Source organism: Lineus longissimus, chromosome 8 (genome assembly GCF_910592395.1).
Source record: "Lineus longissimus chromosome 8, tnLinLong1.2, whole genome shotgun sequence".
NCBI lineage: Eukaryota > Metazoa > Nemertea > Pilidiophora > Heteronemertea > Lineidae > Lineus > Lineus longissimus.
Genome location: NC_088315.1, coordinates 19,997,054 through 20,015,112, shown reverse-complemented (window position 1 = coordinate 20,015,112; position 18,059 = coordinate 19,997,054). Strand labels below are relative to the sequence as shown.

Here is an 18,059-nt window from a genome sequence, read left to right as displayed (position 1 = left end):
TTCTTTCTTTCTTACCTCTGTATATCTGGTCCAGCATGGAGTAGGTCCCCATGATAACTCTAGCTCCGAAGGCATCTTGTTTGATGGTGTTGTAGTCTTCACCAACCACCTTGACGTTTCTACTCAGGAGGCCAACCTCTGCGGCCATTGTGAAGGTCTTGTTCTTGGACACTAACTCGGGGGAAGTGACTTCTTTGACTGGAAAATGACGACAGAGGATGATAATTTGTTGATGTTAAACGATTTTGCAAGTTGAATATCAAGAGTGTATTTAGTTGTTCACTTACCGTCAGAGCAATGTACGTACATTTCGACTTTTCGACATCAGGTTGTCACGGATATGCTTTCGTCGTTGTACATCATCTCAAGAGGCTAGGGTCAGTTACTGTTAGGGTGGGATTGTTCCTTTCTTGATTGAATGTTAAGTTGAGGTTGGTATTTGAAGAAGCTGAACTTACCCAAATGATTATGCGTCAAAGTCTTGTTCAGAGTGATAGTCTGGCCAGACACTCCAGTGATCCGCGCAGTCTCGCATTCACTCGCCTCGAATCCCGTCGGCGCGATTACAATATCCTCTCCAACCTGCCAGTCATGCGCATCAGCTATTTGGATTTCATTGTCGCCCTGATTGGCTGTCACCGCCAGTTTCGTCCACGTGAGACTTCGTGGTTTGCCGTGAAGGTCAAGGCCACCGAAAATACCTACAACCAAAAGAAGAAGATGATATAGTTGATGAATAACAAAATAGGGGGCGGTTTAAGCTATTGCATATGGGTTAGGGTTCATAAATTGGTTGGCAACTGTTGTGCCATGAAATTGAAGGGATGGGTGGGATCGGGGTGGAGTGGGGGTGCGTGGGGGTTGAGAATAGTAGTGTAGCCATCGCGATAACTCTCCATTATTAAGAAACTTACCAAGGGCTTTGGCGCCCATGTTAGGTCCACCAGGCAATGGCATGTCAGGCGTATTATGATCTCCTCTAAGCTCGATGGTGACCTGTCCCTGCATATGCTCTCCTGAAGCAGTGTACCCCGCAATTAGCCTGCCTCCACTCACGAAGATATGGGTGGCGCTGAACACCACGTTCAGGTCCGGGTTGGTGTGATTGAATTCGATGACTCCGTAAACATAGACTTTAGTGAATTTTGGCAATGGTTCGTTGATGACAACCCATTGGTCTGAAATACAGGAGGGCAACTATTAACCGCATATTCAAAGGCCCTGGTCATATGATACATGTATCTGTGTTTGTAATAGAAAATACGTTGGTCTCGTCCTCATAGCGCTCCTGTCGAAAACTAGGTTTAAATGTGACGGCAAATGTTCACTCAAACAATTGCGACCCTAGAAAATTACCTCATTCCAGCGTTCTGTGATATTGTTCTTAACAAACTTATACATGTGGGTTAGTAACGATTACCTTAAAATCCTGGAAAGAGTTTAGCCTGTTATCTATAGATAGTACCAACCAGAGAGGAGTATCAGGAAACACTGCATCTCTTGGTAAGCAAGAGACAGCAGTTTCGAGCTGGTCAGCCCACGACCATGACCAAAGTTAAATATCTTCACGTGCAATCAACATGGAAGCCTAATAAAGCTTTTTGATTTGGTGATTGAAGAAACAAAGGAAATGATTAGGCGTGATATTTCAGTAAATAAAACTTACCGAAACGGATCTTGATATTATCCCCTTCTTGAGGTAGACAGGTCACATTAGCACAGTTGCCACCATAACCTTCCTCTGCGCCTTCCCAAGTGGCCAGGTCCGTCCACATGGTGAAGTTATCTGGCCTGGTGTCCGGTGGGGGCACGGTATTCGGGTCTGGCGGTGGGATACAGTCCTTGTACCAGCAGCGATAAACCTGGAGGTCCACTTGCCTGGTGGTCGTGGATGGGCCGACGATTGCCCGCTTCTTTCTCGTAGAGTTTGCTGGCCTATCGCTACCACTTACTATAAAGAAAATAAAGTGTTGAGGCCACTGCCGCCTAACATTGCCTAAAGAAACACCTTCAGAAAATAGGATTACGAGAATCTGCCCGACTCATTGTGGATGTGGAGCTGAAGACCAGTTCCAACTCATGTGGTTCACACCTCCTCCCTTATGAAGAATAGAGAGGTAAATGAAGCTCTATGGGAGAACTCTCTCCAGAACCGCCGACTTCGACGCCGACACAAAACGGCCCGGCTGTCTTGTTGCAGGTCATCTTCATTTTCATTTGACAGAGGCTACTCACTTATGTAGTAAAGATCCTTGGTGTTCCTGTCGAAGTAGTAATCATAATTATAGTTGCTCCCACACGAGACCATGGTGTCAGTGCTGTTGGCATTTTGAGTGGGGACGATGGCAAACCTGTCTGGTTTCTGTGTGAAATTGTGGTTTATGATGAGGCAGTCATTCTCCTGTGGAAAAAAGTTCATGCTGATAAGTCATTTGAATTGATCATTCAGAGCGAAGGTCTTCCACAATGATGATAGAATGCATATAGCCAAATAACCCCCCTTCAGGCAAACATCGAGGCTTATGAAATATTCTGTCGGGCCGAAGACAACCAAGGAACGGAACAACCTCCCCCTCTTCATCCGTCGCCGCCCGTATTTGGCCATTACCTAAAGCCTGATGCAAAAAGTCGAAGAAAACGTTTTTATCCAGATCAGGCAAGGTCTATGTGGGACCGAGAGTACGGACACCTCCTGACCGAACTGCAAAGTAACATGTCAGAAGAGCCAATAATAAGCTTCGACAGTTCACATCCTCTCGACTTAATACTTTCTATTTTCTCATGTTGCTGATGTCTGAAGGACGTTAGAAACGAACAGATAGTCATATCGTCAGAATACTAAACACACGGTAAGAGTAGTTAGGCTGAGGTTCAGATTTAACCCTTGTGCAGTCATCGCCAGACATTTCGTGTTCCTTACCTCCAATGTGTAGAATGTACCAGAGTAAGAGATGTTGGTAATATGGTCAACGTTCTCGAAGTGCATTGTGTTGTTGGTGCCACCGACTAGGACCACCATCCAGCCGAGTTTGTGGGTCAGTCGTTTCTTCTCGAAAGGCACACTGCTGGATCCGTACTGGTTCTCGAAGATACAGTCCTTGGCGGCTAACGATTCGGGTGACGGATTGTTGAAGGAAAACCTGTGGAACTTCACGCCCGCTGCACACACGCTTGCAGCGAAACCATGACTGAAGTCCGATGCAGCAGTGCAGTCCCCAGTTGGAAGGAGACCACTGGTCGGGACAACACTCTGCCCAGCAACACCGGTGAGAGTGCCGTCCATGTCTTTCAAAATTCCTTCGTGTTCCCAGGCGTATCTGCACTTATTCGGAGAGTTCACCCAGCTTGTGCTATAGAAGTCGTATTGCCAGCCACCGTTGCTTGGTCCAGATGTCCCGTCGATTCGAGTGACAGCCAATGCAGCACAAGTACTTTGGTCAAAGTTTGAAAACTTCGTACCCTTCACGAGGAGACCTTCATCAAATGGCAAAACAATACCCGCTGTGGAACAGTCCGCGGTGTCTGTCAGGTAGCCAACAATATGGGCGTCCTCAATCACAGCGCCACCATCGTCAAATCTCGGAGTATTTGACCCCTTGATCATTTTCATTTCGATGCCAGCCTTTTCGTTGTTGTACATCACGAAATCTTTGAACTGCATGGCCCCGCAGTTTACCCACTCAGCTCCTTTCTCATTATTCCAAGCATATAGGCTCTCATAGACTGCAGGTTTTGCGACAGGGTCGTCACAAGCACCAGTTACAGTTGGGAAGTACTCTTGGAAGATCCACAATCCGAACCAACCTTGGGAATGGCAAGTGTTGTTCCTGAACTCCAAGAGTGGAATCTTCTTGGGACAGATGTTACTATCATAAGAAGGCCCGTCTGGGTGTTCATGCATCCTATACCAGAACCCGAAGTGAGTGCCTCCGGCCGCGGCGTTGTGTCTGACTGTATTGTTAGGATTGGTCACCCAGAACGCAGCAGGTGTGATGTCATCGTTAAGAAGACTCGTACTCGATTTGACAAATACTGCAAGATTGTACTGGAAGATGTTCCCAGTCTCTATACCATCTTCCAAGAAGAAGGCGCCACCCATGATATTATAAATGACATTGTGTTCGACGAGAACATTGTGTGTCCCGTGGATGTTGACTGCCCGGTTGAAGGTCTCGTGGATTCCGCAGCCCTTAACGTAGGAACCGGTCATGTCGCCGTTCAAATGGAAATGAATAGGATACCTCCCGAGTCTGAATGCCTGGCCCGCGTAGTTCAGCTCAACGTGCTCTATCCGACCGACGACCAAGTCTTTGTTTGGCTCCGGCCCATGCATGATGATGTGTCCGCCAAACTGGTCACTGCCCATCTCCTCTCCATGTCGACCTTGAAAGCAAGTCTGCGTAGCGAATTCACCTGAAATTTAGAATGAATATTATTTCGTTGATCAGGAATGCGCCAAGCAGTGACATGAATCCCAAAAATCGGAGAACGTACTTCAGCTTCATTGATGACTTTACGAAATCGATACAAAAGTCAAGGCGGAACATGACGCCATGCCCATCGGTGGACTTGGTGTCTCTAACTCATTGGTTATCCAAATCAAACAAGTTGAATGGAATCAATTAAGCAACCATGTTCATTTTGTAGGGTTTGAATATTCAGAAACGGACTTCGGTCGTTGAAACTAGAGACTACTAACTGCATCAAGTACATTCAGTACAACTCACCTGTATCAAATCCATCAGGACATGCTTCAATAACAACATTCCACTGCGGATCATTCGACCCCCGGAACAAGATGTTGTGAGTGAGCAAGCCGACCTCTGCCCGCATCTCCAAAGGCATCCCGCCGACTGTGACGGTAACGCCTAGATGCTCATACTGCAGATTCTCCACCAGAGTGATGGTCTTTCCGTCACCCGAGATGGCCGCTATGGTTAGCTCCTCATTCTCGCGCTGGCTGTGTCTGTGGCCTGTGGACGCTAGGATGAGCTTTGAGCCGACCTCCCAGTCTGTCACGTCGTGTCCGACTGTCAGGGTGTTCGTGCCTGCCGCTGCTGTGCCTGTTAGCTTGGTCCATGTGTTTGCAATTGGCTTGCCTGTAAGGAGGAAGAAAACGTGAGAGTGACCATCAAAGTGGACGGGGTGGTGTAAGCTTACCATGGATTAAGATAAAGACACTGTACTTGATATTCTTCAAAATTTGGGCTACTTCATTTTGGCGCCAGAACCAAAAAGAGTCGACGCCTCATCAGGCAAACACAGCCAGCTGATGACCGAGGTTGGCTGAGGATCAGGGTTATATTTTTGATGCGTTGTTCATGGTCAGTTATTGGTGCGTTTTGCAATTCGCAACCCATTGATTCAAAGCGCGGAATTACGTAGTCTGTATGCACTGCGCTGAATCCTATGGTAGAAATGGAATCGAAGTCAGATCAAACGATGACGCTTTTTGTTTTTGATACTTAACCACTAGTGGTTCCCTAGTTCCCTCGGGATAAGAGGAAGAAATGAGTCAATAGACTTTGAGATGCGATTTGAGACTCTTATCAAGTAGAGTAACCTACCGTGGAGATCCAGAGTCCCATTCCTGACGGCCAGTGCTTTGGCTCCATAGATTGGAAGCTCAGTGGCCCTTAGGTTACCGTGCATAGTTATGGTCGCCTTACTGAGGTGGGGCTCGGCCTCTGTACCGATCTGGAAGGTGCCTCCATCCGTGATGAGGATGTTCTCACAGTTCAGCTCGACATCCTTCTCGTCAAATATGACAGTGCCGCCTTGAAAACAAAATAAGGAAGTCTAGACCTGTAACATGTGACTGATGACAACGGGCCATTTACCTCAGAACATATTTCTGCACGAACTTCAAAGACAAGAGATCTGTCCAAATGCTGTCAATATGCAGGGTACGGAGACTGGATTGATTGCAGAGGACGACGAATCGGATGAGTACATTCGACGAGCAGGGCCGATTGTCTAAGGAGTGAACGTGTAGAAGAAATAAGTTTTACTTAGAGAACTTTCTTAGGATATAGAAACAGCTGTTCAAATAACTTACCTTGGACTAGGAGCATCTTTACGATGGCAGTGTCAGTGTCCACCATGAGTGTCTGACCAGGACCCACCACAATCATGTCTCCATCGACAGGAAGGCTTAGGTTGGTGCCCCAGGTATATGGAGACGACCACACATCAATGTAATGGAAATCAGCATTATCCTGGAATATGTCAACAGATAAATTAATTAACGAATATGATCAGATTAACTAAGCTGACTGGCTGAGAAGAGGAAGCTAAGGTGGTTTGGTCACGATAGAGCCAAGGTAACCCTGGTGAACATCGTCCTGCAGGACACAGTAGAAGGCAACCGAAGACGAGGTCGACCAAAGGGCTTTGGATGGACAATGAATAGGAATGGACGGGAAAAAGGACCGGAGATCTAATCTGCCTCGCAGAAGATAGACCACTGTGCCTCGTAATCAACTGTTCAGGGGCGCTCCAATGGCCGAATGGCTGCGGGACAGATAGACAGAGAAGCTGTTTTATTTGAAATCCTTTCCATCATGAACTATACTGTCAAAGAACATCCTAGAAATAGGTATGGTCGTCAGATTTGGGGGTGGGGGTGGGGGGTGGGGGGTGGGGGAGCACGATTTATATGTGAGCAGTTTACTAACCTCGGGGGCTTGACCATTGGTCCCTACACTAACGGCCACCTTGGCCATGACTGAGGGACTCCGGGCCGATGTTATGCACGTGATTGTGGTGTCACTGACAGTCTGCACGGCGCAGTCGGAACCAGCTATGTCGACGGTCACATCTGAGCTCGAGGTACTGGAAGATAGGACATTTGAAAAAGTTGAAGAACAGATCCAAAAAATAAGATAATGTTTTGATAGAATTATTGCCCTCATCTGCTTTATGATGACGTATATACTGCTATCCAGTAACGTTTCACAAGAGATGAACTCCTCGAATACATGAGATGAACACATTTATTCATTGCACGATGGATGGTATTTAACTATAGAACGGGTCCAAATATTTGAAGTCTGTATAGATCCCGTTTTATGGAGAATCCTGAAAGTGCTTTGGCATCGAGTTGGCTTAACAAACAAAGGTAAGGGTCTACGGGACCATATCGAAGCGGCTTTTGTATCCTCTATTTCAGAAGGGATTCGAACACCGACCCTTGGCCAGCAGTCCGGGGCCCGGTTGTTCAAAAGAAGTTAAATTTCATTGATGTTAAGTTAAATATCAATGTTAAATTCCTTAACTTGGCGTTAGCTAACTTGGCGTTAAATTTGGGTTGTTCAAAACAACGTTACGGTAAACTAACGCTAATGTTAGCAAATATTGCATCTTGGTTCACTGATGTTAGTTGCCATGGTAGGTATAGGTAATCAAGTTAAAGATAACGGTAGATTTAACTTAGGGTTTTAGGTAAGTTAAATCTAACGTTAAAGATAACGCCAATGTTAGGCTAATATTGTTTGAACAACTCAAAATAAAACTTGACGTTATCTTAACGCCAAGTTAGGAATTTTAACGTTAAGTTATCTTTAAAAATGTGTTTCTTCTTTTGAACAACCGGGCCCAGCACTCTATCCAAAAAGACCTGAGCTGCGCTCCTATGGGGTGGGGGGGGGGGGGGGTGTGGGGTTGCTGGTTTACTTACCCGAATCCAGATCCATTGATGGTGATAGTGGTTCCTCCGCCAGTGCCGCCCCTTGCTGGCGAGACAGATGAGATGGAAGGTGTCAGGGCGGCCTGGTAGGTATACTGTGTGCCGTGAGTTAGAGTGGATTCTCCAGAGGAGACGATCATGTCGCACAGCTTGGTCCCAGAGCCAGTGTCTGGAAAGAGATGAATAGGATTGAACGATTTTAGATGGAAATGAAAAACTCTATGAAGTGACATGATCTAAGGTCTTGTCAAACACTATCAAAATTGCAAGGTATGGCGAGATGAAAAAAAAATTTGCGCGGATTTTCATTAGAGCTACTTTTCTAAGGTGACAGTCTTACCAAGCGCAGCAGGAACGGTGCACTGGACAGCCGTTGGCGAGTTAGGTGCAGTGAGGACGATGGGACACGGCTCCCCGCAGATTGTGATGGAGGTATCATTGCCGTCGAAGCCTTGGCCAGCAATTGAAAGAATCTGGCCTCCACCGAAACTACCTGAAACATGAATGAAGATGCAATGAACGAATATGGCTCGAGAGAGAAATCAGTTTTGCTGTTGGACACAGTGAGAAATGCATGCACTATCCTATGAATTTGATACGGTGCCAACTTTCCTTCAGTTCTTAGTTCCTTGGATCGTTATGGTGATACTGCTCTTGTGGTATGATCGATTGCCAGCTCCAGTCGTTAGCATTCTAACAACCTTTTATTGATGTTGGTCCAGTATGTCTTTAAAACGTCACTCTCTCAAGACCCGTTAACTCCTCACCTGCCATCAGTGCGGAAACGTTTTACTTTTACTTAGAAACAGACCTTGGGCCTGAAGTTTATGCCACCCCTCCCCCAAAGGTGTCTTTTATAACTGTAACAAAATTGATTCTTACCTGTAACAGGCGACATGGAGCTGACGGTCAATGGGAAGGTGAATTGGAACGAAGACGTAGCATCCCCTTTCCCCTCAACATGGACGTAGACTGTGTAGTCTCCAGCAGGACACGGCGGGAGAGTGACAGTTAGGCTACTCGAGGAGCATGCGGTGACTTCACTTTCCTGCCCGCAGATAATCACGGTATTCATATTGCAAGTTGCCTCGAAGTTAGACCCGGAGATGGTCATAGAGCTACCTCCCGTGCCTGAGCTTGGGGATAAGCTGTTCACGATAGGTGTCGACCCGCTGGAATAGCTGAAACTTTGTGCAGGATATGTTACTCCATTCGAAGTGATGTTGATGTCCGCGCTGCCAGCAGAATGGGCAGGGGTCACAAACTCGACGAAGGTGGACGAGACGTCGGTTGGAGTCACAGAGGCACCGTCGACTGTTATGGTGGTGGAGCCATCAACAAACCCAGCGCCGCTTGCTCGGAGAAGTAAACCACCATTGGTGCTACCGGAGGAGTAGGAGAGCCCAGTGAGAAGTGGGATCACCGTGATCGACACTGAGCCAGTTGAGTTGCCTTCTGGGTTTCTCACCACTACGACGTCCTGGGTCCCTGGGACGGTATATGGGAGATTACAAGTGATGATACTGCTTGAACACGTTGCCACAGTGCAAGGGACTGTACCCACGTACACAACTACATCTGCTGTTCTGGCGCCGAAACCTGACCCGGAGATGGTGAGTGTGTCCGTGCCATCAGTTGATGTGGGATCAACAGCGGTGACATCTGGAGTAGCGGCTGAACCACAAGTGAATGTCACATCGACACCAGTAGCCTCAAGTGTCTCGTAGGGAGTTGTCACCGAGATGGACACCATGTACTCGATACCATCAGTGAGAGAAGGTGTGTAGCATATCAGAGAGTCATGTGTCTCTTCGGTTATTTCACAGGCGCCAACTCCTGGGAAGTTGATGCTGACAGACGAGCCTCCATCAGATAAGTGCATTCCCGTCACCGCTAACTTAGCTCCACCAGCACATGATCCGGTAGTCGGACTAGCTGCAGACACGACAGGTTTGAAGATGTAGCTGGTACTATTACTGATCTGGACTGCGGTAGATCCTGCGCCGTAAACAAAGAGACTGATGGCGGAGTTCAGGTCGTAGGAGACCCCGATTGCAAGCTCAGCATGTGGGGTGAAGGTAGCGACCACACTGTTTGTACTTGCGCTCGTAATGGTCAGTGGCTCGTCCATAAAAAAGGCAGTGTGCTGGCAGAGGTCAGTTCCGAATCCTTCACCAGTCATCTCAATGGTGTAGTCATTGCTGTTCTGGGTCACTGTGAAGGCTGTGATGTTGGGAGTAGCGCAACTGGTGAAGAAGAAGGTTACACTTCCTCCATTGTTCTCACAGCCAGCGGGCAGGGTCACTGGACTGCAGCTATCTATGACGGCTCGTGTATGCCCTGAAAGTAACAAGGAGATAGTACAATGTCGTGACATTATTCATAAAGTAACATCGTTTTCATGGTAGGCTGTATCTGTTTCGTCCGATGACCCGATTCGATACTAGCTCTCGGCCCGTTCTGTGCCTGGATTAACACTCGTTTAGACTTTTAAAAAAAGTTTTTACTGTTGTGACAGTATCATCCCCACCTAAGTGTCACCTTTCGTTTTTCTTGAATACTGGCATATCACAGCCTCCTTGCCAGTATAGCGTCACATTGGCTGTCCAAGGATACTTGGAAGAAACCGGGGACTCGTAGGAAAGCTAAATGATCAAAGATCCTCCAACACTGTCATTTACGTATCAATTCCTTTTACGCCTCCCGTCAAATTCGTTACGCAGCGCTCGAGTCTTCATGGATAATCGGGTGTTCGACTACCGAAATATGACGAGATCTCGCAGGAATGCACATGACAGTGTAGAACTGAGAATGTTTTCATCGATATCGCGGCCAACTCGCACAGCTAAAACATGATCGGAAAAGTATAAATTTACATAATCATTCAACTAATATGTCGAAAAAATAAAATTATGTCGACTCACTTTTTGAAACAGGTGCTAACTTTGCCGCAACACCCTTGACTTGCATCGACACACTTGATGACTGGGACTGTCTCTCGGCAACTCTCACAGTGCCGCGGAAGGCGATGGTGTTCCCAGCATCGACATAGTCGCTCCAGTAGAAGTACTCGCCAGCCGTCAGGAACTGATGCACAAAGGCACCTATGGAATAAAAATAACCACAATTAACAAGAAAGTGATAATCAGTTCTTCGTCTTCTTGTTCTTGTTCTTCGGTGTTCACTACCTCTGCACTCGAGGTATTAAATCCTGATATAACAGGCCATTTCAATCGATATGTCGTTACTCGCTCATTCGCAAGGAGGAGTAATGTTGTAGGCCTTCTTTCCAAGAGAATGGAGGTGTTACTCTCCAGAGAGTATTCTTCCTCCAAGGCGGGATGAGCGTTTTTAAAGTGTCATTACGGCGAGACGACAGATAGGTTTATTGGCCGGGCCTAGCGACTTCGTCTACGGTCAGAGGCAGAGTCAACTGTAGACTACTCATGTTTCTACCTTGGTGTCCTTGTTTGCGCTAACAACGCGAAGACACCAGGTACACGGAGTCTCGATCTTACGCCTCATTCCAAGAAAAAATGGTAGCTATCGATATGTCGCTTTAACGACAGAAGAAGAGGCACGATCAACCTACCATTCGAGGTCTTCGCGCCGCTACTGAACCCGCTAGGATCGCAGGCTAGAGACGAGGCATTGGCTGTCTGACAGACTCGGTAGTTCATCCCTGAGACGTATTGTGGTGGACTCCAGTTCCATTGGATCTTGTCGCCTTCTTTGATGTCAATGGAGACAGGGTTCCAGCTGTATCCGGCACCATAGGCTAAGATATTACACAAAAGACAATAAGAAGTATACACGAAAACAAAGGAAAGCAGACGCTGCCATTCGGAGCAATCAGGGCCAAAGCCAAAACACGTTGCAGATGAACCAACCAATCTTTAACAGTTCGATCAGTTCAACAGTTAATTCAACAAAGAACGTTTTTGAGCACATCAGTCGAACTTACTTGCATGCGTCCCTGTATTGTCTACATTGTGTGTAGGGTAGTACTCTTCCAACTGTCCCACGACAGTGGTGGAGGTAGCATTGAGCACGGTGCAGCTGACCTCACCCACTGCGATATTGTAGAGGGTAATGTCCTCGGGGAAGCCGCTACCCGTGAAGGTCAAGATGGTTCCTCCGAAGAGGGAGCCTTCTTTCGGCGAGACCTGGTGTAGCTCGAAGTCGTAGGTGATGTCAGGGATGCTGTTAGTGCTGTGAGTATAAGAAACATACGTTAGGAACAACAGCCTATCTCCGATGAGCTAACAACATATCAATCATGTCCATGTCCATTGTCAGATGGAGTCGATGTTTATCCAACTCACGAAGCTGCCACGGCATGTCTAATCCAGTCTTTAAAGAACCCGATCAAATGATACAGGGCGCAAACTCCGCCACCTAACTCAGCTTTGAAGTAGGGATGTTTTTGTCGCTAACAAAAGACATGCTCAGCAAATTCCACGATTTCGACGGTTGTATAGGGGTGTTTATACTCACGTTGTGTCTGCATAGTCATTCGCTGCCACTCGGAGTCTGAGTGGGTAGGAACCTGAGGCTACTGAAGGGAGGATGGCCACAATTGCGGTGCTTGTCCAGGAGACAATCTCTGCGTGCACGCCACCTACGGTCAGGAGACTCACCGATGAGTCATAGCTGCCGAAACCAGTGCCTTGGATCTCGATGACCGTCGATCCTTGAATGGGGGGATTGAAAAGAATAATAGTACATGCGACGATATTTTATGGTAAGAGGTCACGGTGCCACCGGGTACCACATTTATTATCTATGTGCCTTGGATATCACTGGATATCTTGGTACCATGGGCATCGCACAGTTGACATCGATGATGGACTGATAACTGACTTTTTAAAGAGAGCCCTTAGGTATGTTAGTGTGGTAGGTTGACATTGATTGGGTCAAAATAAACCTCAATTCTCACAATCAGATGAATGAAGTTGATATCGGTCCGACTTACCATCGACACTGGCTGATGTGACATTGACGGCGGTTAATGTACCAGATGGACTGTTGTATGTGAAGGTACTCGTGTATGTACTAACTCCATTATTTTCCACACTGAAAGAAACGGAGCCAGCAGATGCCTGAAATAAGAAAATAGATGAAATTTATGTGCATGCAGATTAGCAAATCTCCATGATTTTCGCCGGTTTCTTTGTGTTACTTGTTCACACCTAGATCGCGGCCTTTAGCAAGCTCCAAGTTACCATGCTAAGGTTGGGCGCGAACTATTACAGAAGATATGCAGTAGGACGTAGGAATAACGAAAGTCGGCTGTGTCCTCACGTCCTGTGCGAAATCATTTAAGCGGCACTCGTAAATTGTCTTTCATACTTGTAGCAAGAGTAACCAGAGAACTCTTTTAAAAACCACCGTAGATAAACTATTTTAGTACCAAACATCTATAAGCGAGCTCGCTTATTGATTTTTGATAGTACTTCCCCGTACTTCAACGCTGGTTGTTCTTCATAAGGATTGCGAGACCTGCCTTTTTACTTTAAAACATGAAACAAGAGGGATTCGATTCTGCTTTCTCTTAGCTCAAATCCAGTTTACCAAGTTGCAAATTGGTTGTGGTTGACAGCTTTTTGAAATGAAATCCGTACATAAATTCGTAGAACTTATAAAGGCAGGTGCTGAACATGATATCTGCTGAAGAAGGATGTCATGAAGGAAGAGTACTCACCCCTTGAGGAACCTCACACTCCATCTGGGTGAAGCTGAGCGAGAGCTTGGTACATTCGTTACCGTCAATCAAAACAGTCTCATCGGCAGTCAGACCAGTTCCTATGATTGTTAGGATAGCGCCCCCTGTTAAAGAAATTAACACTAAGTCTTAAAAAGCAGGACACGAGAGTTGCCGAGATCTATTCAAAAACAAGTGAACGAGCTAATACTCTCAATGTATGTCTGCATTTGATATTACTCAACACAATTAGAAGGCTAAAGGTACAACTTGGGCATGAAATAATATGTTGTTGTTAAAGATTCAAAAGTCTTTTTTTCTTCTTCAAAATAGCTTCCAGCAGGACCGTAACTTCTCAAGACGATTATCAAATTGCAATAAACAATGCACTAGAACGGAGTGTAGCCGTAGGCCTGCTTGCCTGCACATGTCCAAAACTGCCTCAACACAAATCAACCGCAACACTAACGAAAATCGTTAAGTGTGCTACTGCAAGTGGCGGGACATGGTGTTAGAAGTGGCAAATTGTAGATGCAGTAAGCTAATCCTTTAGCTTGTAATAAGATGATACCTCGTCTTTCAGTGAAATTCTTTCAAACCCAAAATCCTTTCAATTTTGTACTTACCGCCCTTGGTAGCAGATGTTGGACTCACACTGGTCACACTTGCGGTATAGCTGAACGAGTTCGAGCCGGTCGCCTTACCCTTGCCGGAGACGGTGACTTGTACGGAGTATGACCCCATGGCCCCGGGGCCCAGGAGGCACGTCAGTTCGGAGGAGGTGGCCGATTGTGGCACACACGAGCTGTCGCCGACTCGGACCTCGTTGTTTGAAGGAGTTGCGTCGAATCCGGTCCCTTGGATGGTGAGCACATCGTTCTCAGTACCTAAAAATAGACAGCTTAATTTTTATGTCGACAACTTAATTGTCGACATGTCTTACACTAGTGTTCCCAAATCTAAATCAACCGATTCGTGCATGAAACTACGCTTATTAATTGCTGCTAGTCTATCATCTCTGAGCAACCAGTACTGATGGCAAAGCTTGGAGATTAAGAAATAGCACAAGCTGCGATGTACGTACCAGATGACGGGGAGACGGACGTGACAGCTGGCGCAGCACTCGCTGACCATTCATAGTCACAGGCGTCACATGATGTCGGGATGTTGTTGATGAGCACGGAGACTTGAGGTGTTGTGTGGGGTGTGCGCAGCATGTCTCCGGGGATGGGGTCCAGGAGGAGACAGCCATCACTCAGAGTCGTCACATTGGCCGAAGGGCTGATGCCAGAGAGGGAGGTGAAGGCTTGGTCAATCTGAAATCATCATCAAAGAGTATCAGTTCATGAAATCAATATATCTTATAGATTCTTCCCATTAGTGTTGTAGCTTTGATTGCGCAGTAACTCACTGCGCTGAGTGGAAGCATTGTTGAATCACTCCACCCAGCCAACTATACGTGCGAGTCGCCCCAGACAATGGACTGAAATGAGGCTGGTGAAAACGATCTATTACAACGAGCAGTCAGATCTCATATAGATTGTAAGATATCTATAAAGTCCAAAGAGGTACTAATTAACTAACAAACAATCTTCTAAGAATCTAAACTAAATTTTCGACCGAGGGTCCCTCATTTAGAGTGTTTTTTATACAAATTCCGTATCGCAGAAGAGACTCTGATCTGATTCAACGTACCTCCATTGGTGGTTGATCCCCGGTAGAAGTCACGAAGTTAACCGACCATTCATAACCAGCGCATGTCCCAGCTCGAGTCACGTCAACAGCTCCAACAAGCCCAGACGCCTCGAGGATGTCTTTGAACTCCGACTCGCTGGACTGGGCAGAGATGCCCTTGATAGAATGGCCCTTGTAGGATATGGCGATGGAGCCCGTCACTGGCGGAGACGCGCTGCCCGTTCGGACGGGGACAATTCCAATGCCGCTCGCCCAGGAGGACTGACGGAAGACACCATTCGATTCCTATTGGAAGATATGAAGAAAGGGGGGCATAAACCTTTATGCGCATTTCAAATGGCTACTTTTAAACAATTTGACCACTCGTGAGCAAATGGGTACTTCTCATTGATGGGAAACCTCATCAAGATATTCTTTACGTTTGCCAAGCCCGTTGCTTCTTTCGCAGTCTTACCTGTGAGTAGTACGGCTGCAGGAGCGGGAAGTTATGACTGCACTCGGCAGCTACCAACTCAATAGCGAAGTTGTCCACTCCGGTGTCTGGCCTGGTGACGGTGACACTCGAGACACCCAGGCTCTCGGAGAGGGCGAGGCGCATCGTGTCCAAGGCTAGAGAGGAAGAGAGTGAGAGCAGTAAGAACTAGGAAGTTTGAACGACGAAAAGGTGCACCTACGGGAGAATCAAAGCATACATCCTAATTGTTTCGATCAAACACTGACATGACTTAAGGCAGAGACGCCACATCGGTTTGAACGCCTAAGCAAGGACATGGCTCCTTGGGTGTCGTGGCATAGCGTTGCACAGTGAGGAAGATGCAAGTTGGATGTCCGGTTCATACAAGGGCCTTATTCGCCAGAGGTGACTTTTAGTCTGAGCCTGGACTCGCTGGACAGGTGGCTGATCGTGACACGGCGAGTTGGAGGATTTTCGGAAAGACTCTTGATGATTCCACAGCGTGGTGGCTCCTTACCTGGTATGTCAAGGTCAGATATGGGTGCATTCTCCGCCAGCAGGACGTTATCCACGTTCAGGTCGACATTTGGATCGCTGCTGGAGATGGAAAGTTGCTTGATCGAGAGCTGCGCCAGGGTGGAAACTGGAAGTTCATTGCTGAGATCAGTGCACTTGTATTTCCATCTGAAAAGAGAACGTACATTAGTTTAAGGGTAATAATGATAATAAGACAGTAATATAATCATGATAATTTTATTGAGTTCTATAGCGCTTTTCCAGGTTTCCTTGTTCAAAGCGCTTAATAAGGATACCACATTATTATCCCAGTCTCCACAGAAATCATTCAGGGGTTCAAGGAGCAACCAGAAGGTGCTCACTTGAACTCGACCAGAGTTGGGTTCCACTGAATGCGATTTTGACGCGACGTCGCATAAATGACACTACGCATGCACTTTTTTACATTGGATGAATAAGTAGTGCAATAACAAAGCTTTGCCGCAAGCTTGGTCGATCGCGATCCCATACGATCTTCTAGAAATAAACGAAGTTAGTAAAGTGAGCAATTCTATGCACTTTTGCATTTGTCACTACTCACGTGGTTTCTTCCGATTCGAAGGTAATGGCCACATTCTGACTGCCTTCTTCAATCTGGAGATCATTATTGACGAACTGATACGTTACCCTCACTGAGTCGGAGAGCAGTCCCTTGTAGGCGAGGCAAAACTGCAAGAGGCAACGAAGAGAAGGTTATATATCAGCCAAGTGTAGCAGTCTCAAATGCCCAACCACCCCCCCCCCACCCTCCTCCTGGAAAAAAGTGTCCTGCTCTAATGAACGGTGACGGATTAAGGTATGATGTTATAGAGATTGATTGAAACTCTTTTTGTGTAATTCCCCTGAGAGCGTACAAATACGTAGTCGCAGCCATTTTCAGTTCAGTCCGACTTCCCTGCGCGAACACAACATGGAGTAAGGACGCTAATACTGGCACAAGGAATATACAACTCACTTGTTTATAACGCGAAGCCCTGACTTCCTTTCCCTCCTCCGCTGTGAAGATGGTCGTGGGGTTCTTGAGACTTCTCCTCCCGCAGAAGGCCGAGGTGCTGTCGATGGTTCCCGAAGGGGCCACCACACCATCCGCCTCGTAGTCCTCGTTTATCTTGAAGTCGCTGGGAGTGGTCAAATCAGTGGGACACTTGACACTGAAGATGCTGTAGATGGCAGCTTCAATCTAAGATATATCAAAATCATGATTATTGGTTTGATTGACAAAGTGAGGAATCAATTCCAATTCTTGAATATCAGGTCACCTCCAAGATATAAGGTCAAATGTTGAGCTAAAAAAAGTTCCGAGGTTTTAGAGAAAAACATCGGAAATTACGTACTCGCTATGGTATTTTTTATGGTATTTCAGGGAAATGAAAAATCACTTGATCAATTTTTCAAAATGTCAACAACTTTATTTTCTTTCTCATTTTCCCCAACAAAACTATGAAGTTGTAAATTAGTAACAAAGAATGAATACACACCGTTGCAGCATCGGCATCCCGTGCGATGGGCACAGATGGGACGCCATCAATCTCGAGCTGGAAGGTCTCCATGGAGTCGACTCCTTGGGTATCTTCGGTCACTGAGCAAGCCAGGTCGCCGTCGACAACGACCACCTCTATCAGTCTTCTGTCGCCTAGAAAGCAATAGTTAGCAATACTTTAGGAAGTGGAGGCAATTCCTTGGGTAACTTAGTCGGTCACTGAGCCGACCAGATCACCGTCAACCACCACCAGTTCTAGTTTTATCAGTATTCTGTTGTCCAGAAAGCAATAGCTAGCATTACTTTAGGGAGTGGAGGCAACCCATTGGGTATCTTCGGTCACTGAGTAGGTCGGGTCACAGCCGACCACGACCACTTCTATAAGTCTTATACTGTCGCCAGTAAAGTAATAGTTAGCCCTAATGGTCTGCAGGTAAAAAATACGGCTTTGTTGGCCTTCTGCCGCATAAAATTGGTCAATGGG

The 18,059-nt window shown here is 46.6% G+C and overlaps 1 protein-coding gene across 1 annotated transcript in view; it reads right to left on the bottom strand.

The window, feature by feature from the left end:
• LOC135493018 (fibrocystin-L-like) overlaps positions 1–18,059 on the bottom strand; it is a 37,635-nt gene that overhangs the window by 8,569 nt on the left and 11,007 nt on the right. The window contains exons 14-40 of the mRNA XM_064779768.1: positions 17,574–17,728; positions 17,051–17,275; positions 16,637–16,764; positions 16,058–16,224; positions 15,541–15,695; positions 15,087–15,371; positions 14,476–14,707; positions 14,018–14,278; positions 13,392–13,516; positions 12,663–12,789; positions 12,185–12,380; positions 11,652–11,899; positions 11,280–11,465; positions 10,612–10,791; positions 8,570–10,027; positions 8,028–8,180; positions 7,679–7,856; positions 6,678–6,834; positions 6,059–6,218; positions 5,568–5,777; positions 4,728–5,099; positions 2,921–4,413; positions 2,236–2,401; positions 1,667–1,951; positions 915–1,178; positions 459–701; positions 16–198 (exon numbers count right to left, since the gene is read on the bottom strand). Of these exons, the coding sequence (XP_064635838.1) occupies positions 16–198; positions 459–701; positions 915–1,178; positions 1,667–1,951; positions 2,236–2,401; positions 2,921–4,413; positions 4,728–5,099; positions 5,568–5,777; positions 6,059–6,218; positions 6,678–6,834; positions 7,679–7,856; positions 8,028–8,180; positions 8,570–10,027; positions 10,612–10,791; positions 11,280–11,465; positions 11,652–11,899; positions 12,185–12,380; positions 12,663–12,789; positions 13,392–13,516; positions 14,018–14,278; positions 14,476–14,707; positions 15,087–15,371; positions 15,541–15,695; positions 16,058–16,224; positions 16,637–16,764; positions 17,051–17,275; positions 17,574–17,728 (7,992 nt within the window). The remainder of the gene's footprint in view (positions 1–15; positions 199–458; positions 702–914; positions 1,179–1,666; positions 1,952–2,235; positions 2,402–2,920; positions 4,414–4,727; positions 5,100–5,567; positions 5,778–6,058; positions 6,219–6,677; positions 6,835–7,678; positions 7,857–8,027; positions 8,181–8,569; positions 10,028–10,611; positions 10,792–11,279; positions 11,466–11,651; positions 11,900–12,184; positions 12,381–12,662; positions 12,790–13,391; positions 13,517–14,017; positions 14,279–14,475; positions 14,708–15,086; positions 15,372–15,540; positions 15,696–16,057; positions 16,225–16,636; positions 16,765–17,050; positions 17,276–17,573; positions 17,729–18,059) is intronic.